Raw genomic sequence first — 20,712 nt, forward strand, 5'->3', positions numbered from 1 at the left:
CAAATTTTAATATAGGTGCTTAAGTTCGGTATTTTTATAAATGATTCCCTCCCACTTGGTCTTTATTTAATTATGATATTATTTTAGACTTGGTCCCAAGTCTTGGTTGCAGTGGCTCTTTGGTGGATTAAAGGGTTTGATTCAAATTTGACCGGATACATATACATTGTTAAATTTAAGCCTTAGGCTTGCATCACCCCAACATGCGAGTGGGGCCTTGGGGGAAGATATTGGGGAAACCATAATATTAAGTTCTCTGATACATCTAGGTTAGGGTTCACCCACCCCCATGTTACAGGTCTATTTGGGCACATCGCTCCCGACATTCAGATCAGTACAATTAGGGCTCATCAAACCCTAATTCATTTGTTACATGCCCTAGACAAGTCATCAAATTGAATGCTTCCATCCATGAAAGTTTCCTAGCTTGAAACCTTGTTGAAATGCCTCCTAAAGACATGAGCGCAGCCTTGGTCAGGGGTAACTGCGTTGCAAAGTAGGTAGGCCCATTCAGGCTTACACTACAGTGCACTTAGGCCCACTTTGACCTGCGTTGGGTGAGAATGAGCGAAATTGGCATTGGATTCTGGAAATATTCCTTGATTCTAGAGCATTCTAGAAGGATTCCATCTCTTATCTCCTCCTATGAGCTCAAAATTGGATAGGCTAAGGATCCATTAACCTCCTATCCTCTCACCCCTTGCTCCATGGAAACTAAATCCAAGTTTGGAAGGCCATTCAATACCCTCATTTATGACAAAACCACCTCCATTTCTTATAAATTAAGCACTCATCATAGTGATCAGGGGGCTGGAATTGAAGATTGTAGAGAAATACTGTTGGTTTGAGATTTGAGTTCAAGTCAAGTAATGTTATGCTGCTGGATTGGTGTGCTTTTGATGTGGCAAGGGTTGGACTGAAGCTGGATGAGTGGCACAGGATCGAACTGTATTGGGTGAAACTCTTCCTTCTACATTAATAAAGTTATTTATTCCTTTTCTCATATTCTTGTTCATATCTATGATGATTATGTGTTTCAATGTATTCGATTCCATTGGTCTATAGTAGATAGATCATGTATGTTTTGATTGTTGTTGTTTCTGTTTTTGTTGACACAGGGACCTATTGAGCGGATTTAGTTCAAGTGGGAGCGACGGGAACGATTCAAAGGGGATCAAGGAAGTGAAAGACTACAATTAAGTTCCTTCATCTCATCTATCTACTATTGGAAAAGGTTAAACTACGTTCTTTTTGTTGTTCTAGGTGTAGCTACCCACCTAGGGAAAATGTGTTTATCCATAAATGCAAATTCCATATAACACCCTACCCTCATGTTAATATGTCGGGGGTGGAGGGAGATATTGGGTAAACCATAATATGTTTTCCCCAATATCTCTCCAACCTCCACATGAAAGTATGGGTGGGGGAAGATATTTACGAACACATAATTTATTTTCCTCGCTATCTCCCCATACCCCCACATGATGGAGAAAACATACGGGTGGGTGGAGATATTGGAGAACCATATAGATTTCCCAATATATCCCACCAATATCACCATTATATAAATATGTGGGAGTTAGGGGTATATGTTGGAAAAAAAACATATTATGGTTTCCCCAATATCTTTTCCCACTCTCATGCAAGGTCGGTGGGAGATGTTGGGGAAAACATAATATTTTTTTTTCTAGCATCTCCCCCAGCCCCCACTTATTTACATGAGGGAGTGGTGGTATATATCGAGGAAAATGTATCATGATTTTCCCAATATCTCATCTCAGTCTATAGGGATGGGGGGAACATGATGGTGGTTTCCCCAATATCTCCCCCACCCTCATGTTAATATGTGGGGATGAAGGGAACATTTCCCCAGTATCTCTTGTCAACTGCCAGCCCCCAAAATTTAACATGAGGGTGGGGTTCACAAGAGATATTTAGGAATATATACATGAGGGCGGGAGTGGCAAATGTTTTCCCCAATATCTCCCCCCACTCTCATGTAGGGTTAAGGGGAGATGTTAGAGAAACCATAATATATTTTTTTCCAATATCTTCACCCACCTACCACATATTGACATGAGGGTGGGGATGGTGGCACATATTAGGAAAAACATATTATCCCCTCCCCCCCTTTGCCACTCTCATGTAGGGGCAGGGGGGAGATATTGAGGAAACCATAATATGATATTAACTTGAGGCTAGGGAGTGACGAGAGATGTTGTGGAAAACATATTATTGTTTCCCCAATATATCCTCATCACTGCTAAATGAGAGTGGGGATAGGGAGAGATATTGGGGAAAATATAATATGTTTTCCCAAATATCTCCCAACTACACACCCTGCCCCCCTCTGCCCCACCACAACCATCATGTTAATATATGTTTTCCCCAATATCTCCCCTAAATAATCTTTATTTAGGACCTAAGGTTGGGGTTTCCTTCCAAACCATGTTCAAGGCTAAGGCTCCCTCAAACCATATTAAATTACAATTATTTCTTATTTTTATATTAATTATAAATTATATTATAAGTATTTTCTATTTTAATAATGATTTGGATTAAGATAGATTGTAAATCTAACTCTTAATTATTTGCCAATTAATTTAAAATTTAAAAATTACCCACTTAAAAATTTAAATGATTTAAAATTTAAAAATGATTCACTTTAAATGTTCTAATAATTATAAATATTATTAATATTTTTATATTAAAAACAAAACCTCATAACCATAATACTAATAATTACAAATTTTATTATAGGGATAATGATGTTTCACAAACTGAAAAAACATAATTTTTTCATAATATTTATAGATACTTAAGGAAAATAATAATTTAGATAATGTTAATTGCAATTATTTTTATAATTCAAAACCATAAAATTTATGTTTAATATAAAATTTATGTTTAATATCCATTATAATAAACTATGAACATTACATATTACGAAAAAAATCCATGACACTTATACAGAGATTAAAGTTTTTCGCAAAGATTACCACACCTTAACAATAAAAAAACAATAACGTAAGAAAGTATAAAGCCCTCAATGTGAAAGAGGTGCCTTTTTCTACTCGATCTTGAGATGAGATCAATGATAAGGATATGTAAACTTTGACATGTGCGTTGTCGAAGCGAGGGAATTTGAGCTATTAGAATCTCGATTTTTAGTCACTACACAATGTAGATTTCTATGAATATGAAACTTTGCTTTCTAATTCATTTATTTAAGAAATAGTTATTTTTATACACATTTATATTATTAGTCCTTGCCCTCCAGGCATGGACTATGAATATGAAACTTTGCTTTTTTCTAGATTCATTTATGTAAAAATAATTATTTTCATACACATTTATATTATTATTACTCCCTGCCCTCCAAGAATGGACTATAGTAATCGAAAAAGGACACTTTAGCATTATTAGTGATGCTTTTACTCCTCGTTTATAAACTAGGTTTGAGGTTTGTGGACGGACTATAGTAATCGAAAAAGGACACTTTAAACTATAAAGCGAGGTTAGCGAGGTTTGTGGACGGACTATAGTAATCGAAAAAAGACACTTTAGCATTATTAGTAATGCTTTTACTCCTCGCTTTATAAGCGAGGTTTGTGGACACATATGGATGGTTTGTGACACATATGGATAAATCATGTTATTTCGCCTCTTCTCAAGGACCCGAGGCTAATCCGACGCTATGTTATAATTTTGTTTGCTTGATATTTTGAAATTGGTAAAAATACCACCTAATCCAATGAAATTGGTAAAAATATGAAATTGGTAAAAATACCACCTAATCTAAGGCCAATGAAATTGGTAAAAATACCACCTAATCTAAGGCCAGCGTTAGTCACCGGCACTAAATGTTAGTGCCGCTATTTTGGATTTCCATGGACTGCATGGTATAATAGAGGAAGCATCAGCCCTGCTTGTACGTCAGGGTCCACCACTACTTATCGCCAGGGTCCACCACTACTTATCACCGCTTGCCACAACTTCCAGGTGTGCCATCTAATATGTTTGCATCTAACCACGTGTAATGTAATCTTATTCCAAATCCTCAAATGTAATCTTATTCCAAATCTTATTGGAGGACTGGCAGCACTGGAATTGCAGGACTGGCAGCACTGGAAACTCGCCATAAGGGAGAAAGATTCATGAAGAAAGATTCATGAAGAAAGGAAAATGAATCACAAAGGAAAAAAATACAGAAATACAGAAGTTACCTCCTGCTTCTACCCATCGCCAGCCAGCGCTCTGTGATTGACCCTGCTCAACTGCTGAACGCTTTTACAGCGCTCTGTGATTGACCTTGCTCAACTGTTGAACGCTTTTACAGTATTGTTGTATTATCCAGCCTGCCGCCCTGGAATATTCCAGGGTTCATTTAATTGTGTCATTGACTAGTACAGGGTTGGCTCTCTGGCTCTGAAGGAGAAGGAAGGAATAAGCCTTTACCCGGGAGCCTTTCACCTTCTGCCTTCAACTTGGAACCACTTCTATGGACAAGAACCGGCATCTGCTTCGCATTTGGCCAATCCGAAATTGGTGATCTTTGCTCGAAAATTCTTGTCCAGAAAAATATTGCGGCTATTAAGGTCCTTGTGAACGCAGGTGGGAGTTGATGCAGATACTCCAACCCTTCTGCGATGTCCAGAGCGATCTGCAGCCTCTGGTTCCATGACAAGTTCAAACCCCCTGCATGTGACCATGCGCTATGGATATAGTCGCTAAGGGACCCATTTTCGGCGTACTCAAAGACAAGGTACGAGTCCTGGTCCGACGATTCTTCAACGCAAGCAGAGTGACCAGACTCGTGTGGTGGAATCTGTGAAGGGCGTTGATCTCCTTTGATACCTGCCCTCTCATCTATTTGATTGCCACTCTGTTTCTGCGAAGAACCGCATGGAAGACGGAATTCTTGATTCTGTGCGCCCCGCTGAAATTGTCGGTGGCCTCCTGAAGTTCTTTGAAGGAAAAGCCTATCAATCTGTCCAATGCCAGCAATTCCGACATGTTCGAAAGAAGGCTCGATTCGATCTCGAAACCCTCCGCATCGCCTGTGTCTGGCTTTATTGTCTCTGGTTTGCTTCGCCTTTTTCTTGAAAAGCAAATGGCTCCCAAAAGCCCTAGTCCAAGAAGTAGCGCTTCTCCTACGGATGCAATAATTGGTACATAAATATGGCTGCAGCTCTTGTGGGAGGAAGGTGCGGGGTTATAAACGAAGGCAGGCGCCTTCGCTATAGCAGGAGGAGGGGGCGGAGAGAATGGGGTAGAAGGGGGAATCACAGCGCTGTGGTCGAGGGGAATTAGCAGAGTTGTGTAGTAATGGCTGCGGGGGACATTGGGCTGATAGTTTATACTGTCAATGAAAAAGATGGAGGCAGTGGTGGTGGCATTGGCAATGGTAACAGCAACAGCAACCCATTTGGGCTCAGACACCGACAAAGTCTGTGCCGGAGAAGAAATTGGAAGTGAGACATGCAGATAAGACAGGCAGCACTTGATCTCCATACCTCCGACACCTGGGAAGCATGCTCTTGGCGTGGCAACGTCTCTTTTTAATTTAATTTAATTCACTTTATTATTTTTATTTTTTAACATTCTCATATCTAATGGCTTGGTTCAATCTTCATGGGGCTTGCTTATGGCTTCTTCTGGGGTATGGACTTCGAACTGCCATGATTGAAAACCGGTGAGCTGTTGAATTCTGCTTTCTGTCACAAATGTAACAACAACGGTATGGCTTAACTAGAGGGAATGAACCATTTCAGGTTTCACAATTTGTAGCATCTAATAATGCACAAATTCACATATCTGCACCGTCAAGGTCTGTGCAAACAAATGTTCCAATGCAGGTGGCATTGGAAACTTTGGAGGACATGTATTTGGCTTGCTGCAGGGGAGCAATTTCAGAGCGTCTCAGGCTGCAAGCTCACAAGATATCCAGGGCACCATAGATTTGATGTGCAGGTCCTCAGAAACACAAAACGATTCTCATGATCAACATCGTATGGTGCACTGTTGAAAACTGGTGAGCATGGCCTTGCTTCTGGGGTATGGACTTCGAACGGCCATGATTGAAAACTGGTGAGCTGTTGAATTCTGCTTTCTGTCACAAATGTAACAACAACGGTATGGCTTAATTAGAGGGAATGAACCATTTCAGGTTTCACAATTTGTAGCATCTAATAATGCACAAATTCACATATCTGCACCGTCAAAGTCTGTGCAAACAAATGTTCCAATGCAGGTGGCTTTGGAAACTTTGGAGGACATGTATTTGGCTTGCTGCAGGGGAGCAATTTCAGAGCGTCTCAGGCTGCAAGCTCACAAGATATCCAGGGCACCATAGATTTGATGCGCAGGTCCTCAGAAACACAAAACGATTCTCATGATCAACATCGTATGGTGCACCAGGGAAGTAGACAGTTTACTGACGTGCAGTTGTTGAGGTCTTTTGAATCATCTATTTACGACACTCATCAACTGCTGTAGCTCTGATCTGTTTGGTCATACGGCAGTATTTTCTTTGTCGTCGGACTTGAAGCTAACTGTTAAAACTTCATTATGACAATTATCTATATTCTCTAGTTGCAAACAATTACTTTCAAGTTGCAGTTACTCTTGCTTAATTTGCTTGTTACCATGTGTGGTCCTGGTTGTTGTCTTTATCTAGAGTACAATATCATATTCGAATGGGTTTTGCTAATGTTCGAATGGGTTTTGCTAATTTAGGTCAATATGGGTAACATCATCTATGCACATGGCATCAATTTGATGATTACATTGATAGGCTAAACTCAGGGAATGGGTTTATAAGTTGTCCCTCTATTTCTGTTGAATTTTTGAGCACTATTTTGTTTATGGATTTGATTCGACCTCATCATTTCATGGAGAGACAATGATACCAGGTAATTGACAGTAATTTGGAGTTGTGTAGGATCTTTTCCATTTTGTACGCAATTTCCAACCCAGCAATCGCCAAATCTCCTATTATTACAATATTTGGGTGCCTATTGCAGTAGTTATTGGTTATCAGTTTGGAGATTTATCCCAGCAGGCCATGATCTCTCTTCTTGATGTATGTGATGGTTTAAAATTGAGGAATATGGACTTGTGTGTATGGCATCTCATTAAATGATCAATGGTTGATCTCCCTTTAATCTTTATGTACATTCAACAATATCATATTTTGACTTGTTATACGTATATTTCATATTATAACTTGTTAATTTTCTTCTTAATCTATATGTATATTCAACCGTATCATATTTTGTTTTGACCTGTTATATGTATATTTCATATTATAACTTGTTAATTTTCTTCTTAGATGTCCACTATGGCAAACACTATCCACCATGCAGACTCACCTAGTTTGGCTGCTTAGAGTTTCTAAACATCTGTAAATCTCTGCTATACTGAACTATAAAAATGATTCTAGATAGCTTTTACACTTGCAGGTCTAGGGAACATAATATTTGTTGAGTTTTACTTCTGTAATGGGATCCTCGCCTGGGTTGCGCTACAGTTTTTGCATATTTGTAATTGCTATTTTACATTTTTGTAAATTTGTAATTGCTATTTTACATTTTTGTAAGCAGGGTATCTTAAGCTCTGTTCTGATTGCATAATCATGTATGTTCATCCACGATGTTTTTGGATATTCCCATTTTCTTTTTCAGCTAGAGGCAAATCTCCATGCTAATCGAATTAAAATTGCAGATTATAGTAGATGTCCCATCAGTTGGAGGGAGGTTGGTGCTGGTGGACATGGCTGGTTCAGAAAACATCGAACAGGCTGGGATAGGGGTAGAGGCAAAAATGCAGGTTCTCACTCTTTATCTCTCACTTCTAGACACACATACACGCATTCATGCATCTCATGTGATAGGTATATGGCTAGAAAAAGTAATGTGTAGTTCCATCTTGTTGATCAGACAGGTAAAATAAATCAAGGGAATGGGGCATTGAAAAGGGTTGCTGAGGCTATAGCAAATGGGGATGGTTACATTCCCTACAGGGACAGTAAACTCACCATGCTTCTCCAGGTATGCCTGTCTTCTAGACCAACGCATTTATTCATTTCCAATAGGAGGGTTTTGTAAACTTCTCTTCTTTTTCAGGATTCTTTCGAAGATGATGAATCTAGGATATTGATGATTCTATGTGCAAGCACTGATCCAAAATACATTCAAAAAACAATTAGCACCTTGGAGTATGGGGCCAAAGCCAAAGGTATTGTCAAATTACCTAAATCCCATCTTAAAGAGAAAATCAATGCTACTGACCAAGTAGTCTTAGAGACCAGGATCAAAGTCATGAGTGCCTTGATTGCAAAACTTCAAGCAGATAATAGATTAAAAGATGAGTGCAGAGATGAGATTGCAAAAGAGTTGGATGGAAAAACACAGCAACTGGAGAACCTGAAAAGTAGTGTAGCACATGTGGAAGGGGAGAAACGACAGTTTATGGAGGAAATGCTAAAAATAGATGAAAAGTTGCTAAACTTGATTAACAAAATTGAAAACAGCAGAAAGAAGATATCGGAAACAGAAACCAGGAGGTATACAGAAATGCAGGAACATCAAATGAAGATATGTGAACTTGTTGATAAGGTCCAAGACATAGAAGCTGAGCTGATATTCAAGATGAGAGAACAACAGGGAGGGCTTTCTGAAATAAGAAATCGAAGTTCATATTGATCCAAAAATTGCATTCTTATTAAATTTGTGACTAGAAAAAGTTGGTATTATCTATAATATTAACTTGTATTTGAACCTTGGTATAGCATTTAGTTAAATGATCAATTACTGATGTTTCTTAATTCATTAAGAAACCTAATTTCTTTCAATATATTTGATATATTTTAGCCTCTTTCAAATTTAGATACTAAGAGGATGAAGTATCTCATTACAGTCCGTTACAACCAATTTCCTAGGAAGATGCTAAGTTTCTTTTATGGGGAAACCAGAGTTTAGAAGTCTGTCATCTTCATATTCAAGGGCTCTACAGGGTGAAGTAATCTTTATATTCAGGGGCTTACATTGATGAACTATTTGCATGGTGATTCCCTGTTTGAATATTTCAATCAGATTCTTAATAAATACCTACTCCAAGATAGATTGTGTTGAACCATCTTCGAGAAGGTTTCAGCGATATCACTAGTCTATGCCATTCATGGTTTCAGCCCTGCTCAGTGATGAATCTGGCCCAGCAGCACATAGATGTTTAATAAATTTGGGATAAAACCAGTGGTTATTTAGCACCTAATTACTGTATGTTGAGAGGGACCCACACTCTCAGCACATAGATGTTTAATCATCTCAGCCTCCTCAGGTGATAGATATGTCTGAGAGATTGAGTGCCACCACCGAGACATCCATGTTTTTGAATGGCTTAACTAGACGGAATGAACCATTTCAGGTTTCACAATTTGTAGCATCTAATAATGCACAAATTCACATATCTGCACTGTCAAGGTCTGTGCAAACAAATGTTCCTGACCCTCTGTACCATGAGATGCTGAGGATACCAAAGGAACAGGAGCGAATTAGAAAGCCTCATGAAGAAGAGGTACTTCCAGAATATTTCCATATAACTTCTCTATTCTAAATTTGCTAAATTTGTTGTGCAAGATTTGGTAAGTTTGCTTTCTGCTATTGCTAGATTTGTTCAGCCAATATTTATTAGTTTACCTAGATCCTGATGTTAGCTTATTGGAAGCTGCCTAAGTATGTATATGAACTTGGAGCATCATTTTAAGCTCACTACATACATTTCTTTCTATTTATGACAGAATACGCGAATCAGAGTTCAGTTTGAGAAGGAATTGGAAGAGCTGAAGAGATTTTATCTTTTTTTGGTGACTTGTATTATCTGCATTCTCAGTTAGCAATGTATATGAACTTGGAGCATCATTTTAAGCCCACTACATACATTTCTTTCTATTTATGACAGAATATGCGAATCAGAGTTCAGTTTGAGAAGGAATTGGAAGAGCTGAAGAGATTTTATCTTTTTTTGGTGACTTGTATTATCTGCATTCTCAGTTAGCATTTGATTTCAATTTTATGTTGATTGCAAATTTGCAAACCATGTCTCAAAACTTCATCTCACATCATTCACTCCCTGGGAGGAGAGCTTGGTGAAATCCTAATCATATATTTGCCATTCCAAGCATAGTTTCAAAACTGGCCGGTTCATTAGCCCTAGCCATCAAACCAGTTGGAAACCCAGTTTTCTGAGCGGCTAGTGGATGAAAAACATGTAGGTAGTAAAGAAGCCCTACCCCCGCATTGATTCCCAACCAGCTCCTTTTCTTATAAACATTTTCCTCCCATCCATGGACTATGAAATTGAAGTCCTTGTACTTCTCCAATGGGTGCTCAAATTCCATGTCTGTGATCACAGCATCTGAGTCCATCCACCATCTCCACTCAGCTTCAGGGTGAGCCACCATGGCTGCCCTAATCAAAGGAATTTTGGCCCAGAAAGTGTACATTTTCTGATTAAGGAGGATTGTGTTGTAAAACATGTCCAAGCCTGCTATAAACATGATATTGATGTTTAGAGTACTTCGTTTTACAAGTGTGTTTTGAGTTAGGTGCTTTCTTCTGTCAGCTATGTGAGGCTATTTCTGAATGTTGTATGAACCTCAACCAGTGAATAATCATATCTAACGCTTGTTGATTCCTTGCTTCCATACCGTCTAAATTTGTCAGGTTGCATCAGATCCCTTTGATCATTTTTCACTTTTCAGGTCCATGTCTCTCGGTCTCTGCCAGCTGCCAGCAAAGCGAACTTCTCCTCAGTCATCCTTCACCCCTGTGTTAACCGATTAGTCTGTCACTGTTTTACAGAGCCAGATTTTCATTAACCTTCCTACAGATGGCCTGCTTTTAATATGTTCTCCTAACTAGGACAACCAAAATTCCATGGATGTCTGTAAGTAAATTCTCTGTAAAAAACATCTCTATACTTGCAACATTTTGCTTTCATATCGGTTTATTAGGCTACATGCTACCAGATAAAACTTTGTCTGTGTCAAGAATTACCAAGGGAGCTGTGATATTCAAGGACTACGAAAAAAGAGCTTTCATATCGGTTTATTAGGCTTTTTATCTGTGTCAAGAATTACCAAGGGAGCTGTGATATTCAAAGGACTGCGAAAAAAGAGCTCATAAGGTCAGTTCACTTTTGGTTCACGAAGGTCTGCCGTCCCAGGGGCCATGAGAAGAATGTTGCTTCCGAAATCTCGAGGTCTATGTGGGGTTCTCTTACTGGCTCGGTCGGGCCAGCGCAGAAAAGCATTCTACCCCACTCAATGCAGGGACTTGCTGCCTCGCAGCTTCCTGGTTTATTTTAGTTGGTTTATTTTAGTTTTCAAAGTAATTGTTATTTTAGTTTTTAAAGTAATTGTTATTAAAATAAACAATTTGTTTATATATGTATGTATGGCAAATTGTTGGATTGTGACTCTAGAGAAAATTCAAATGATATCCAATGTCAATATGAAATATAAAATTCAAATGATATCCAAGGATATCCAATGTCAATATGAAAAATAAAGGATATTTTTTGCCGACTCTTATTTAGGTTTAGTTGTGTTGTTCCATCAAAGAAGGTATATTGATTTGATTTTATCTATATTAATCTCATTTAACACCCTTTTTTATTTGGTTTCAAACGTTGTGCAAAGCACAAAGGATCTAGAGGAGCTTTGTATCTCGTAAAAAATCATTGTTAGTGTAAAGATATTCTTTGAGAACAAAGAAGCATTATTTATCAACTCAATGACTACAAATGCGAAGTATAACTAATGAGACACATTATATTAATTATCCATCAATCCAACAACAATATTAATATTAAGAAGCATTATTTATCAACTCAATGACTACAAATGCGAAAGTATAACTAATGAGACACATTATATTAATTATCCATCAATCCAACAACAATATTAATATTAACAATTAATATTGATGGCCACAACAATATTAACAATTAATATTGATGGCCACCCTTGGTCCATCCACCGTTGATCCTTTCATGTCTTTTCAGCAATGATTTGAATGCAAGGTTACTATGTCATGTCTCTTCTTCAATGATTTGAATGCAAGGTTACTATGTGACCAAGAATGGGTGATTTACTTTGATCTTTATGGCGATGTTGATATGGATAAATTTTTGGTTATGCATAGTCAAAGATGGGTGCAACAACATTGTCATCTAAAATGATATTAGCAACCATGTTGTCGAACAACATTGTCATCTAAAATGATATTAGCAACCATGTTGTCGATCTGTTTATCACAATTTGCAAGAGCATGTTCTTCCATCACCTTAGTCTAAATTCCTCCTATAACAAAAGACATTATTCTAGTCTTGCAAATGCAAATGAAGAACCAAAAGACATTATTCTAGTCTTTCAAATGCAAATGAAGAACCTTGTTGCAAGACAAAAAAGAAATGCAAATGAAGAACCTTCTTGTGAAATTGATCTGTTTCATTTGAAACTCCTACATCTTTTATTTATGTTGAAAAAAGTGTTCACCTTGTTGCGAAATTAATTTGTTTCGTTTGAAATTCCTACATCTTTTACCCGGTTGAAAAAATTGTTCGTTTGAAATTCCTACATCTTTTACCCGGTTGAAAAAATTGTTCACATCACAAAGATAAGTATAAGTATGTGCTAAATGAACCAGGAATTAAATTAAACAACCTTTTCATCATCAACATTTTCATTAATAACACTTGTTTCTAGTCACTGCAAAAAATACAAATGATTCAAATAATATAAATAATAATTTTGTTTCTAGTCACTGCAAATAATACAAATGATAAAATTCACATTTCAAAAGGCCACTCAGTTTTTTTCACAATGATACTCAGGTTCCAAATAAATAATTTTTGAAATAGCACTCAATTTTTTTTTAATGTTCTGTAGAAATAAACATACTTCCCCAGAACACGGAAATAAGTCGCCAAAAATCCTTTATGAAAAAAATAAACTTATGCACCAGAAATGAAGATCCTCAGTAGCCCAATATAACGCCTGTCACGTACTGTTAAACCAGAGCTGAAGTCGAAATGTCACAATCCGTATTCCTTCATAGAACCAGGAAATCCGCAAGCCATTCGAAACTGTAAATTCAAATCCCAATATTTTTTGACATGGCTTGAACTTAATGCCAAAGTTTGCAAAGATGGAAGCCACACTTTGTGATGAACCTACAGTAAAGAATCAATGGCATGCTTACAAGTTATTCATATTAAAAGCACAAATTGTATGATTCAACAACTATTTTCTCAAAAGGATCAGGTCATTTTTGTTTTCTAATGAAGGATCCCTTGCTAGTTTAACACTAGCATGACCCTGTTGGTTTTGAATAATTTTTTTGTCCCATTCTTCATTATATGTATCAACATTGCTTTTTCATATTTAATCAACCAATCATACTTTCAACTTTTTAAGTTTATTCATTTATTCCTTATGTGTAGAGATTGAAGTGATTAATTGCTTATATAATTTTATCAAACTTTACAAAATTGATGGAAGTTATTTCATGTTGAATTGTAGATTTTGATAAGAAGACATCAAAAGTACCATGGATTGAAAATCTTTGAAGTTTCCATTTCCAAGGTTTTGTATTTTATATTTTTATTCTTGTTTCAAAGACATTGAGCTCAAAGGAAAAGAATTCAAGAAGGGGAGTGAGAGACCATACCATCTCCATCAAAGATTAACTCCCAAGAATTGGATATGGCCAATTTTGAAAAAAACATGAGAGGGAAATTCTATATGCTCAAGTTCTCAATTTTGATTTGGAAGCATAAAAGACAAATCACTGAGAGATAAAATTTAGGTGGAGAAGTTGTAATTTTACTATTATAATAATTATTCTATTTGAAATGAGGAAAAAAATGCAAAGTAAAGTATTCAAATAAAGTTAGAAGGCTAAAAGCCCTCGAAGTCGAAGGTCAAAACTTGAGTAGATAGAAGGTCAAAGCTCATTGGGAGTTTCTATAAGGAAACCTTTGCATTCATACAAGTGGGCCCCTTTTTGACATTGTATGCTATCTTTGTAAGTTAAATAGAGTGACATTGTTAACTTGTGCTCCATATTCTTGTGAAGTTATCAATGGTTGTGGAATATTCTCGCAATTCACCATGAGTCTTGGTGCTAATGAGGATGGATACTATGACTTGAGAGTGTTGTGCCTTATGAGCATTCTCTAGATCCCCGTGTCTATCCTTGCATGTCATATACACCACTAATTTGTTGGATGCAATTCTTGGGATTCATAAGCTATCCTTAGTCCTCAAAGAAAACTTTTGGTTATTGTGTAGATTATAGAGGTGGGATATTCTAATCACCAGCTCTATTTCCCCCCTTAGCTCCAACAACCCAAGAGGGGATCCCCCTTCTCTACAACTACAGGCCCTCAAGTTAACTCCCTCGTTTATGGCTTCAATGCATGCTTTTCAAAAAAATATCTACATTGGCACACTAGGGATGCTTTTAGGATAGTTATGCATCAATTTTCCATTTAATTTTAATCTTTGTAATATCCCTCCTTACTCAACTTGGACAACCATATGAATTATAAAGGATGGAATGGAAGGCGTTTGATCATGAATGAAGGAGAATGACCAAGAATTCCCCTTAACACACAAGGTAAAGATTAAGTATGCATGTGTCCAACTTAACACTTGACACCAAGAAAGGTCTTTTCCCAACTACTTGGCATAATTTTGCAAGTTAATTTTCCATTTTCCTCAATTATGGTAATTGTTTTTGGTTAAAAACTAAATATTATTATCCATGGCTTTGACCCCTCCAACTCCCTTAGCACCTCTCACTCCCCTGTCGTGGAATTGTAGCACCCATACTCTTTCCATCCCTCTATCATGCATCCAACGATGTATTTTTTTATTATTAATATGTACATCATTTGTATTACATGGATTGGTCCTTGGCCATATCATCCATAATAGTTATGTGCAATCACATTACAAGGGGGCTAGATCATGTCTCCTTTGGCTTTCTGTCTAATATTTTGATGTAACATGTATTCTCTTAGTGATATGTAAGTTATCCTCAATCTTTAGAGCATGTTTTAGGTGTGGTGCCAATGGTAGAGCTGGAGTATTCTCCTTGCTATCTATACATTCCTATTGTTTTCTTTCAAATTGATCCTATTTTTTGTGCCCTTGGTCAAGGTTAGGTTGCTTTAGATAGAAAACACTCATTATAAATTAGCTACATTTTGCACTTTCTTTCTTAATTGCATTAAACACGTATAGAACTAATGGTCAACCCTAGCATAATTGGTAAAGCATAGAGAACCAACAACAACCAAGACATATCAGGAGGGTTTTCCAATTTAATGGATAAAGGTATAATTGGACCCTTTCACTCAATGAACTTACAAGATTAACTTAAGACATTTTGTCTGTGAACACCTCTCAAAAGCTTTCCCCCTTCCACTTCCTTCATTTATAATTATGTTATTTTCTTCCTACCTCTCCTTGTTTATTCAAGATTAATTATCTAATACTATCTTATTCCTACCTTTCTTTGCTTCTCCAAGATTGATTATCTAAAGGAAAATGACATTCTAATAAAAAAATATTTAGAGTATCAAGAGCTAATGCATCAACCTTGGAAAATCAATAAATTTCATTTTGAGAGGGGAGTTATAAGGGTTGCAAAAATCCTTGAGGGTTCTCTTGAGGTATGGGAAAGCCTAATTATATAAAAGGTCTCCAAAGTATCAAAAATTAATGCATCAACCTTGGAAGATCAATCATTTTCATTTCGAAAGGGGAGTTGTAAGGGTTGCAAAATCCCTAAAGATTCTATTGGAATATGGGAAAGGCTAGTTACAATACTTTGTTGATAGCTTGCTTATAGGCTTATTCACTTATAAAAGGTTGTCAAAATTATATAATTTGTATAATCCATGAGTATCCATAATGAACTTAATAATAATGATACAAATAATGAATTTGATTTATATGTTAGTGATTTGACATCCTATTATTTTGACACATAATCTCTCTTATTCTTTTTTCCTTTTAACATTATTTAATTAAATAATATAACTGTTATTGCGCCGAGAGGCACATTGTATAGCTCAGTATGTCCCCGATGTGTAACTATGTTTGTGCTCAAAGTTAAATTTTAACTAATGTCGGCCAACATAAAAATAAACAATTTGAAATCTAAATAATATTTATGTCCGTCCATCCAATAAATAATAATAAAAATAGAAAAAATTAATGCTGGCCCTAAAAAAAATGAAAATAACCATATAGATAAAAAAAAACTACAATAGGTTGATCTCATGCATTTAAAAGTTCTTTTATCATATACATTGAATTTGAACGAATCATAAATTTACCTTCAACAAAAAATTTTACCAATTAAAATTCCAAATTAGGTAAAATTTTAAACATCTTTACTCTTTACTAAAGCCAATATCATTTCTTAAATCAAAGTAAAAAGGTTAATTCAACACAAAAAATCTAGAATCTTGCTCCAAAATATTTTAATATTTCTTTTAATTAATTAATTGTAAAATGAATCTTTAAAAGGAAAACCATATCATATGGATATATTAAAATTGTTACACGTCATTTTGTCGCATTAGGTAAATGACCGTCGGTTTGGATCTTTCGCTATCCACAAATGTGTCCCAGAGAATTCCCCAACAAAGTTTGAATCTAAATTATCCCAAAGAAAGTGGAATTCTTGGATCCCATGGTACAAAACCTTGTTTTTGGCTACATGTGGAGTTCCCTAGTTAATTTTTGCGCATACACAAAGAAGACCATTAGAAGTTGTGCATAAGTACACAATGTCTTACACTGTGACTTGCAAACATGACTTAACGCATGTAAAAATAAAAAGTAAAGTCTAGACGCATTGTTGGTAGCATCTATCCCAACCAACAAGCTTCAAATGGTCGTCTATTCAGTCTTGATCCCTCCCATCATGGAGAAACTCCCTCTTTTTGTGGAATCCCTATCCCACCATTAGTGGATCTCATTCCTTGGAAATTGGATCCCAAACTTCCCACTCTTGGCCTATAATGCTAACCCAGGCCTGAGGATTGAGAAGGACTGTTGGAAGTAGGCTTATGCTGCATGATTAAGGTTGGAAGGTTGTTCATTCAAGGAGAGGGTTGGAGATTGTGGGAACGGACTTGCAACATCAAGGCTACTTGGTTGTAAGGCTATTCTCCATTTTATTAATATAAGGAAATTGTTCTTTCTCAATTACATCTCTATTGATATAATTTGTAGGATTCTTTGATCACCTACATAGACTATGATTGCATATTGATCAGTTTATGGTATATAATTGGTTAATTAGTCCATTTATCTCATGATTATATATTGGATGCTTTGATCTCTGGTTTGTTTATGTCAATGCATATCTCCTTCAGGATGTCATGGAGAAGTTGTGGGGAGGGACAGGAGGATCTCTGAAGTATCAAGAAGCAGATGAATGAGAGCTCTGAAAGGGACTTAATCAATCATTTCATTTAAATGGTAAGTGGCCTCTATCATCATATTGGTTTCAGTCAATCATAGTCTAGAGAAAGGTAGTAGTTCCTGATTGTTTGTTACTAGGTTTCTTTGAAGTCTAGGGAGATCGCTCTTGTCCGCATAACAAATTGGTGACTCCATTGGGGATTCATCTCACTCTCCATTAGTTTTCTTGTTTGACCTTTTGAACCTCCTATACAAGCCTTCCTTGAGTGTCTGGAAAGATTAAAATTTTGAATTTTGGCTTGGATTTGACTTGTTTTTTATTTTTTTGCAAAATTCCTCGTTGTGCGCACTTAAGTTTTAGGCACAGTGTGCATATCTGCGCACCTGTATTTTAGCAACAGAGCGTATATGCACTAGTTTCCAATAGAACTTGCACACATACCTAGAATTTTTAAAAATTTCAGTTTTATCCTCATCTAGTCCAAAATTTTTGGTTTTTCCTGACAATTTACACTTGTGTGTACCTTATTTGAATGATTATCAATGTGGCTAAGTGTTATGAAGGGATTTGCTTGTGATTGTCTTGTTTTTGCAAATTAGGGTAAGGTCTTATTCGATGAATGGTCGATCTATAAAAAGAGAGATTTTTTAGTCTTGTCTTGTTGACTGTCTATATTTCTTCTGTCAATTACATCAGGTTTTGAGTCCAGTTTTCTCTTTTGTGAAAGTTTGATTTGTGTGTCAAAATAAATTATTTGCAAGATTATGTATTGTTTGTGAAAAATACTTCTTGTACTAGTTTCAAAATGAAAAATCTTTTTTCTTTCTGTTCTTGAAGTGTTCATGAACCATACTTTTGTTGCAAGTGAATTCATAGCATTCAATTAAGGAAAATTCATTTTTAGTCATTATTGGTTTCTTGTTGCATTTTTCGAATTTCTAAGTGATTGTATGAAAAGAGAGATTTCTTGTTTTCTTGTGTTATTGGGAAAAGTGAAAGTTTGAAATTATTTTCAATATTTGGGTGATTTGAAATTGGATATCTATATCTTAGGAAAAGGGTTATAGTGGGATTTAGAGTTTTTGTTTACATTTCAGTTGAAAAAGTGAAAGACTCTTTCCTTACTTCAGATAGATTTTCATTGAAACAAAAAGATTACATTATCATTTTCGGCTGAATTAAGATTTGCGTCAAGTCATAATTTCATCACTTTCACATCTATTACCTTTGAGTAAATAACAACTCTTAAAACCAATGCTAATAAAATAAATCTAGAAAGTTTTATTTTTAGGGCTATTTTCCACCTACAGTAGATCAGGTTGTAGGGCTTTGGAATAGGGAAGTGAGTTAACTTTCCAAAGTTGCAAACGAACATTAGTATCTTGTGATAGGGAGAAAAATCCATTTACTGAATTTTTTCTTTGGGAAGCTCCCCTTACAAAGGAGTCAAGCACGAGATCATATCAAACCCGATGAAGTGATCAACCCCACTTCATTGGCTACGGTAGAGTGATTTACATGTACTAAAAATGGTGTCAAAAGGTACTTGGGAGTCACTTGGAAGTAAACCTCAGATTAACCATGTTGAGGAACTTTCAAGGGGATTAAGCTTTGTTACTCTGCCCTTGTGTGTACGTTTGATTTACGATTGTCCCCCCAAGTTGAATTGTTTTACATGGTAACCTTAGTGACCATATTCTTAGGGATTTACCCGAGGTGATGGCAAAGGGGAAGTCTATGTTGTACCTGGAACAGAGGTTGGCTAGACTCACATGGAAATTTCTGGAGGGTATTCTTCATTAGAGATGGCATAAATGAAGTTTACTTACATCAAATCGTGTACATTAAGCAAGTTGTCAACGTAACTAGTTCCACTCGCTCTATCTATACCCACTTTTCACTTTGATTTCTGCGACGTTGGATTTCATCACCAACTAGTGATTTTGTTGTGAAAAGATTGTTTGCATGGTTTGAATCCTTAGATTTTTTAGCTTGTGTTAATTGTTTTTTTTTACTTTTTAGAGACCTTAGGATCAGATTGTGAATATTGTTTTATTTTTTCATAAATTTTCATCCTGGCTGAATCACCAAGGAAGTCACGTAGAATGCAAGGTAAACCTCCTGAATACACACCTAGTCAATTGGAAAAGATAAAAACTGAAAGGTCAAAGTCAACAAGATCTAAAGCCTCAGAAGAACCTGAAACATCAACAATTTTACAATCTGAGATAGTAGAAACCAAAGTGAATCCAACACAAGAAATAGAATCAGGCTTAGTTCACTCTAGCCCAGAGATTACCGAAGTAGTTCAAACTGAATCTGATACTGGTGAAGTTTTGGATACTGAACTAACCGAACCAGACATAGAAGAACCTGAGTCTAAAGTTTCTCAACCTGAATCACCTTCGGTTGTTATAGCTCCTACTCTTGAGCCACCTTCACCTCGAAGGAAGCTGATAATTACGACTGGATTACCTCCTAGGTTAATTAGTATTGAATATATTACAAGAAATGAAGAGACAAAAACAACTCATTCTCCATTTACCGGTAGTAAATATTTTGACCCAAGAGTTCCTTTCTCTCCTTTCTGACCTGACCCTTGGTATTCTACCACTTTGAGATTTTTAGGTCAGACTTTGTCACTGCCACGCATTCCTTTTTATTCACCAGAAAGAACTATGTCATAAATTCCTATTGGGAGCCAACCCATTGATTCATCTATGTTTACCAGCTCCCCGGACTCACTATTTTATGGTGGTCCATCAATTCCTCCTGGATACCAGTCACTTACTCAGACTTTTTCATGAGTTGCTTCTTCTCCCCAACCTTCTACTTGGTCATCTGGTTTATCTACATCTATTGTTCAGAGCATGACTTCCATGCCTGAAGCGCTTACAGAATTAGAGCAACAAATTCACATGGTATCTGGTAACTCAAGTAACCCCAACTGGTGTTTATTACTCACTTGGGAGGAAACCACCTTATCCTCCACCTGGAGGACAACCTATTGTTTGGGGTCAACTTATTATTAGGGGTCAACCTTTTACCAAAACTTATGGTCAGATACCTCAACCCAGTCTAGGTCATCCTGTTGTAAATCAACCTTTTCTTGGTGCTCCTTACCCTGGGATGAACATTATTTAGAATCCTTCTTTTACTCAATAGTATGGTCCAGTTACTCCACAAGTGCCACTTTATCAAC

General features: G+C 36.5%; 2 protein-coding genes across 3 annotated transcripts in view; one reads left to right on the forward strand and one right to left on the reverse strand.

Moving 5' to 3' along the window:
• Positions 1–5,145: 5,145 nt before the first annotated feature.
• On the forward strand, positions 5,146–11,381 carry LOC149225726 (kinesin-like protein KIN-10A). Of its 2 annotated transcripts, XM_089377300.1 has the most exons (5): positions 5,146–5,695; positions 5,775–6,090; positions 7,726–7,830; positions 7,941–8,051; positions 8,127–11,381. In XM_089377300.1, exons 3-5 carry the CDS (start codon positions 7,774–7,776, stop codon positions 8,703–8,705), a joined length of 747 nt encoding a protein of 248 aa, XP_089233426.1. In that variant the 5' UTR covers positions 5,146–5,695; positions 5,775–6,090; positions 7,726–7,773; the 3' UTR covers positions 8,706–11,381. The 2 variants fall into 2 exon arrangements, with proteins under 2 accessions (XP_089233426.1, XP_089233425.1); XM_089377299.1 differs by having other exon boundaries at positions 5,146–6,090.
• Positions 11,382–12,901: 1,520 nt separating this feature from the next.
• The window catches only part of LOC149225727 (uncharacterized), a 106,064-nt gene continuing 98,253 nt past the window's right edge, over positions 12,902–20,712 (reverse strand). The window contains 1 exon segment of the mRNA XM_089377301.1: positions 12,902–13,236. The gene's annotated coding sequence lies outside the window, so the exon portion shown is untranslated.

The sequence above is a fragment of the Pinus tabuliformis genome, chromosome J (genome assembly GCF_031772625.1).
Source record: "Pinus tabuliformis cultivar Carrire ecotype Pingquan chromosome J, CPIR1, whole genome shotgun sequence".
Lineage (NCBI taxonomy): Eukaryota > Viridiplantae > Streptophyta > Pinopsida > Pinales > Pinaceae > Pinus > Pinus tabuliformis.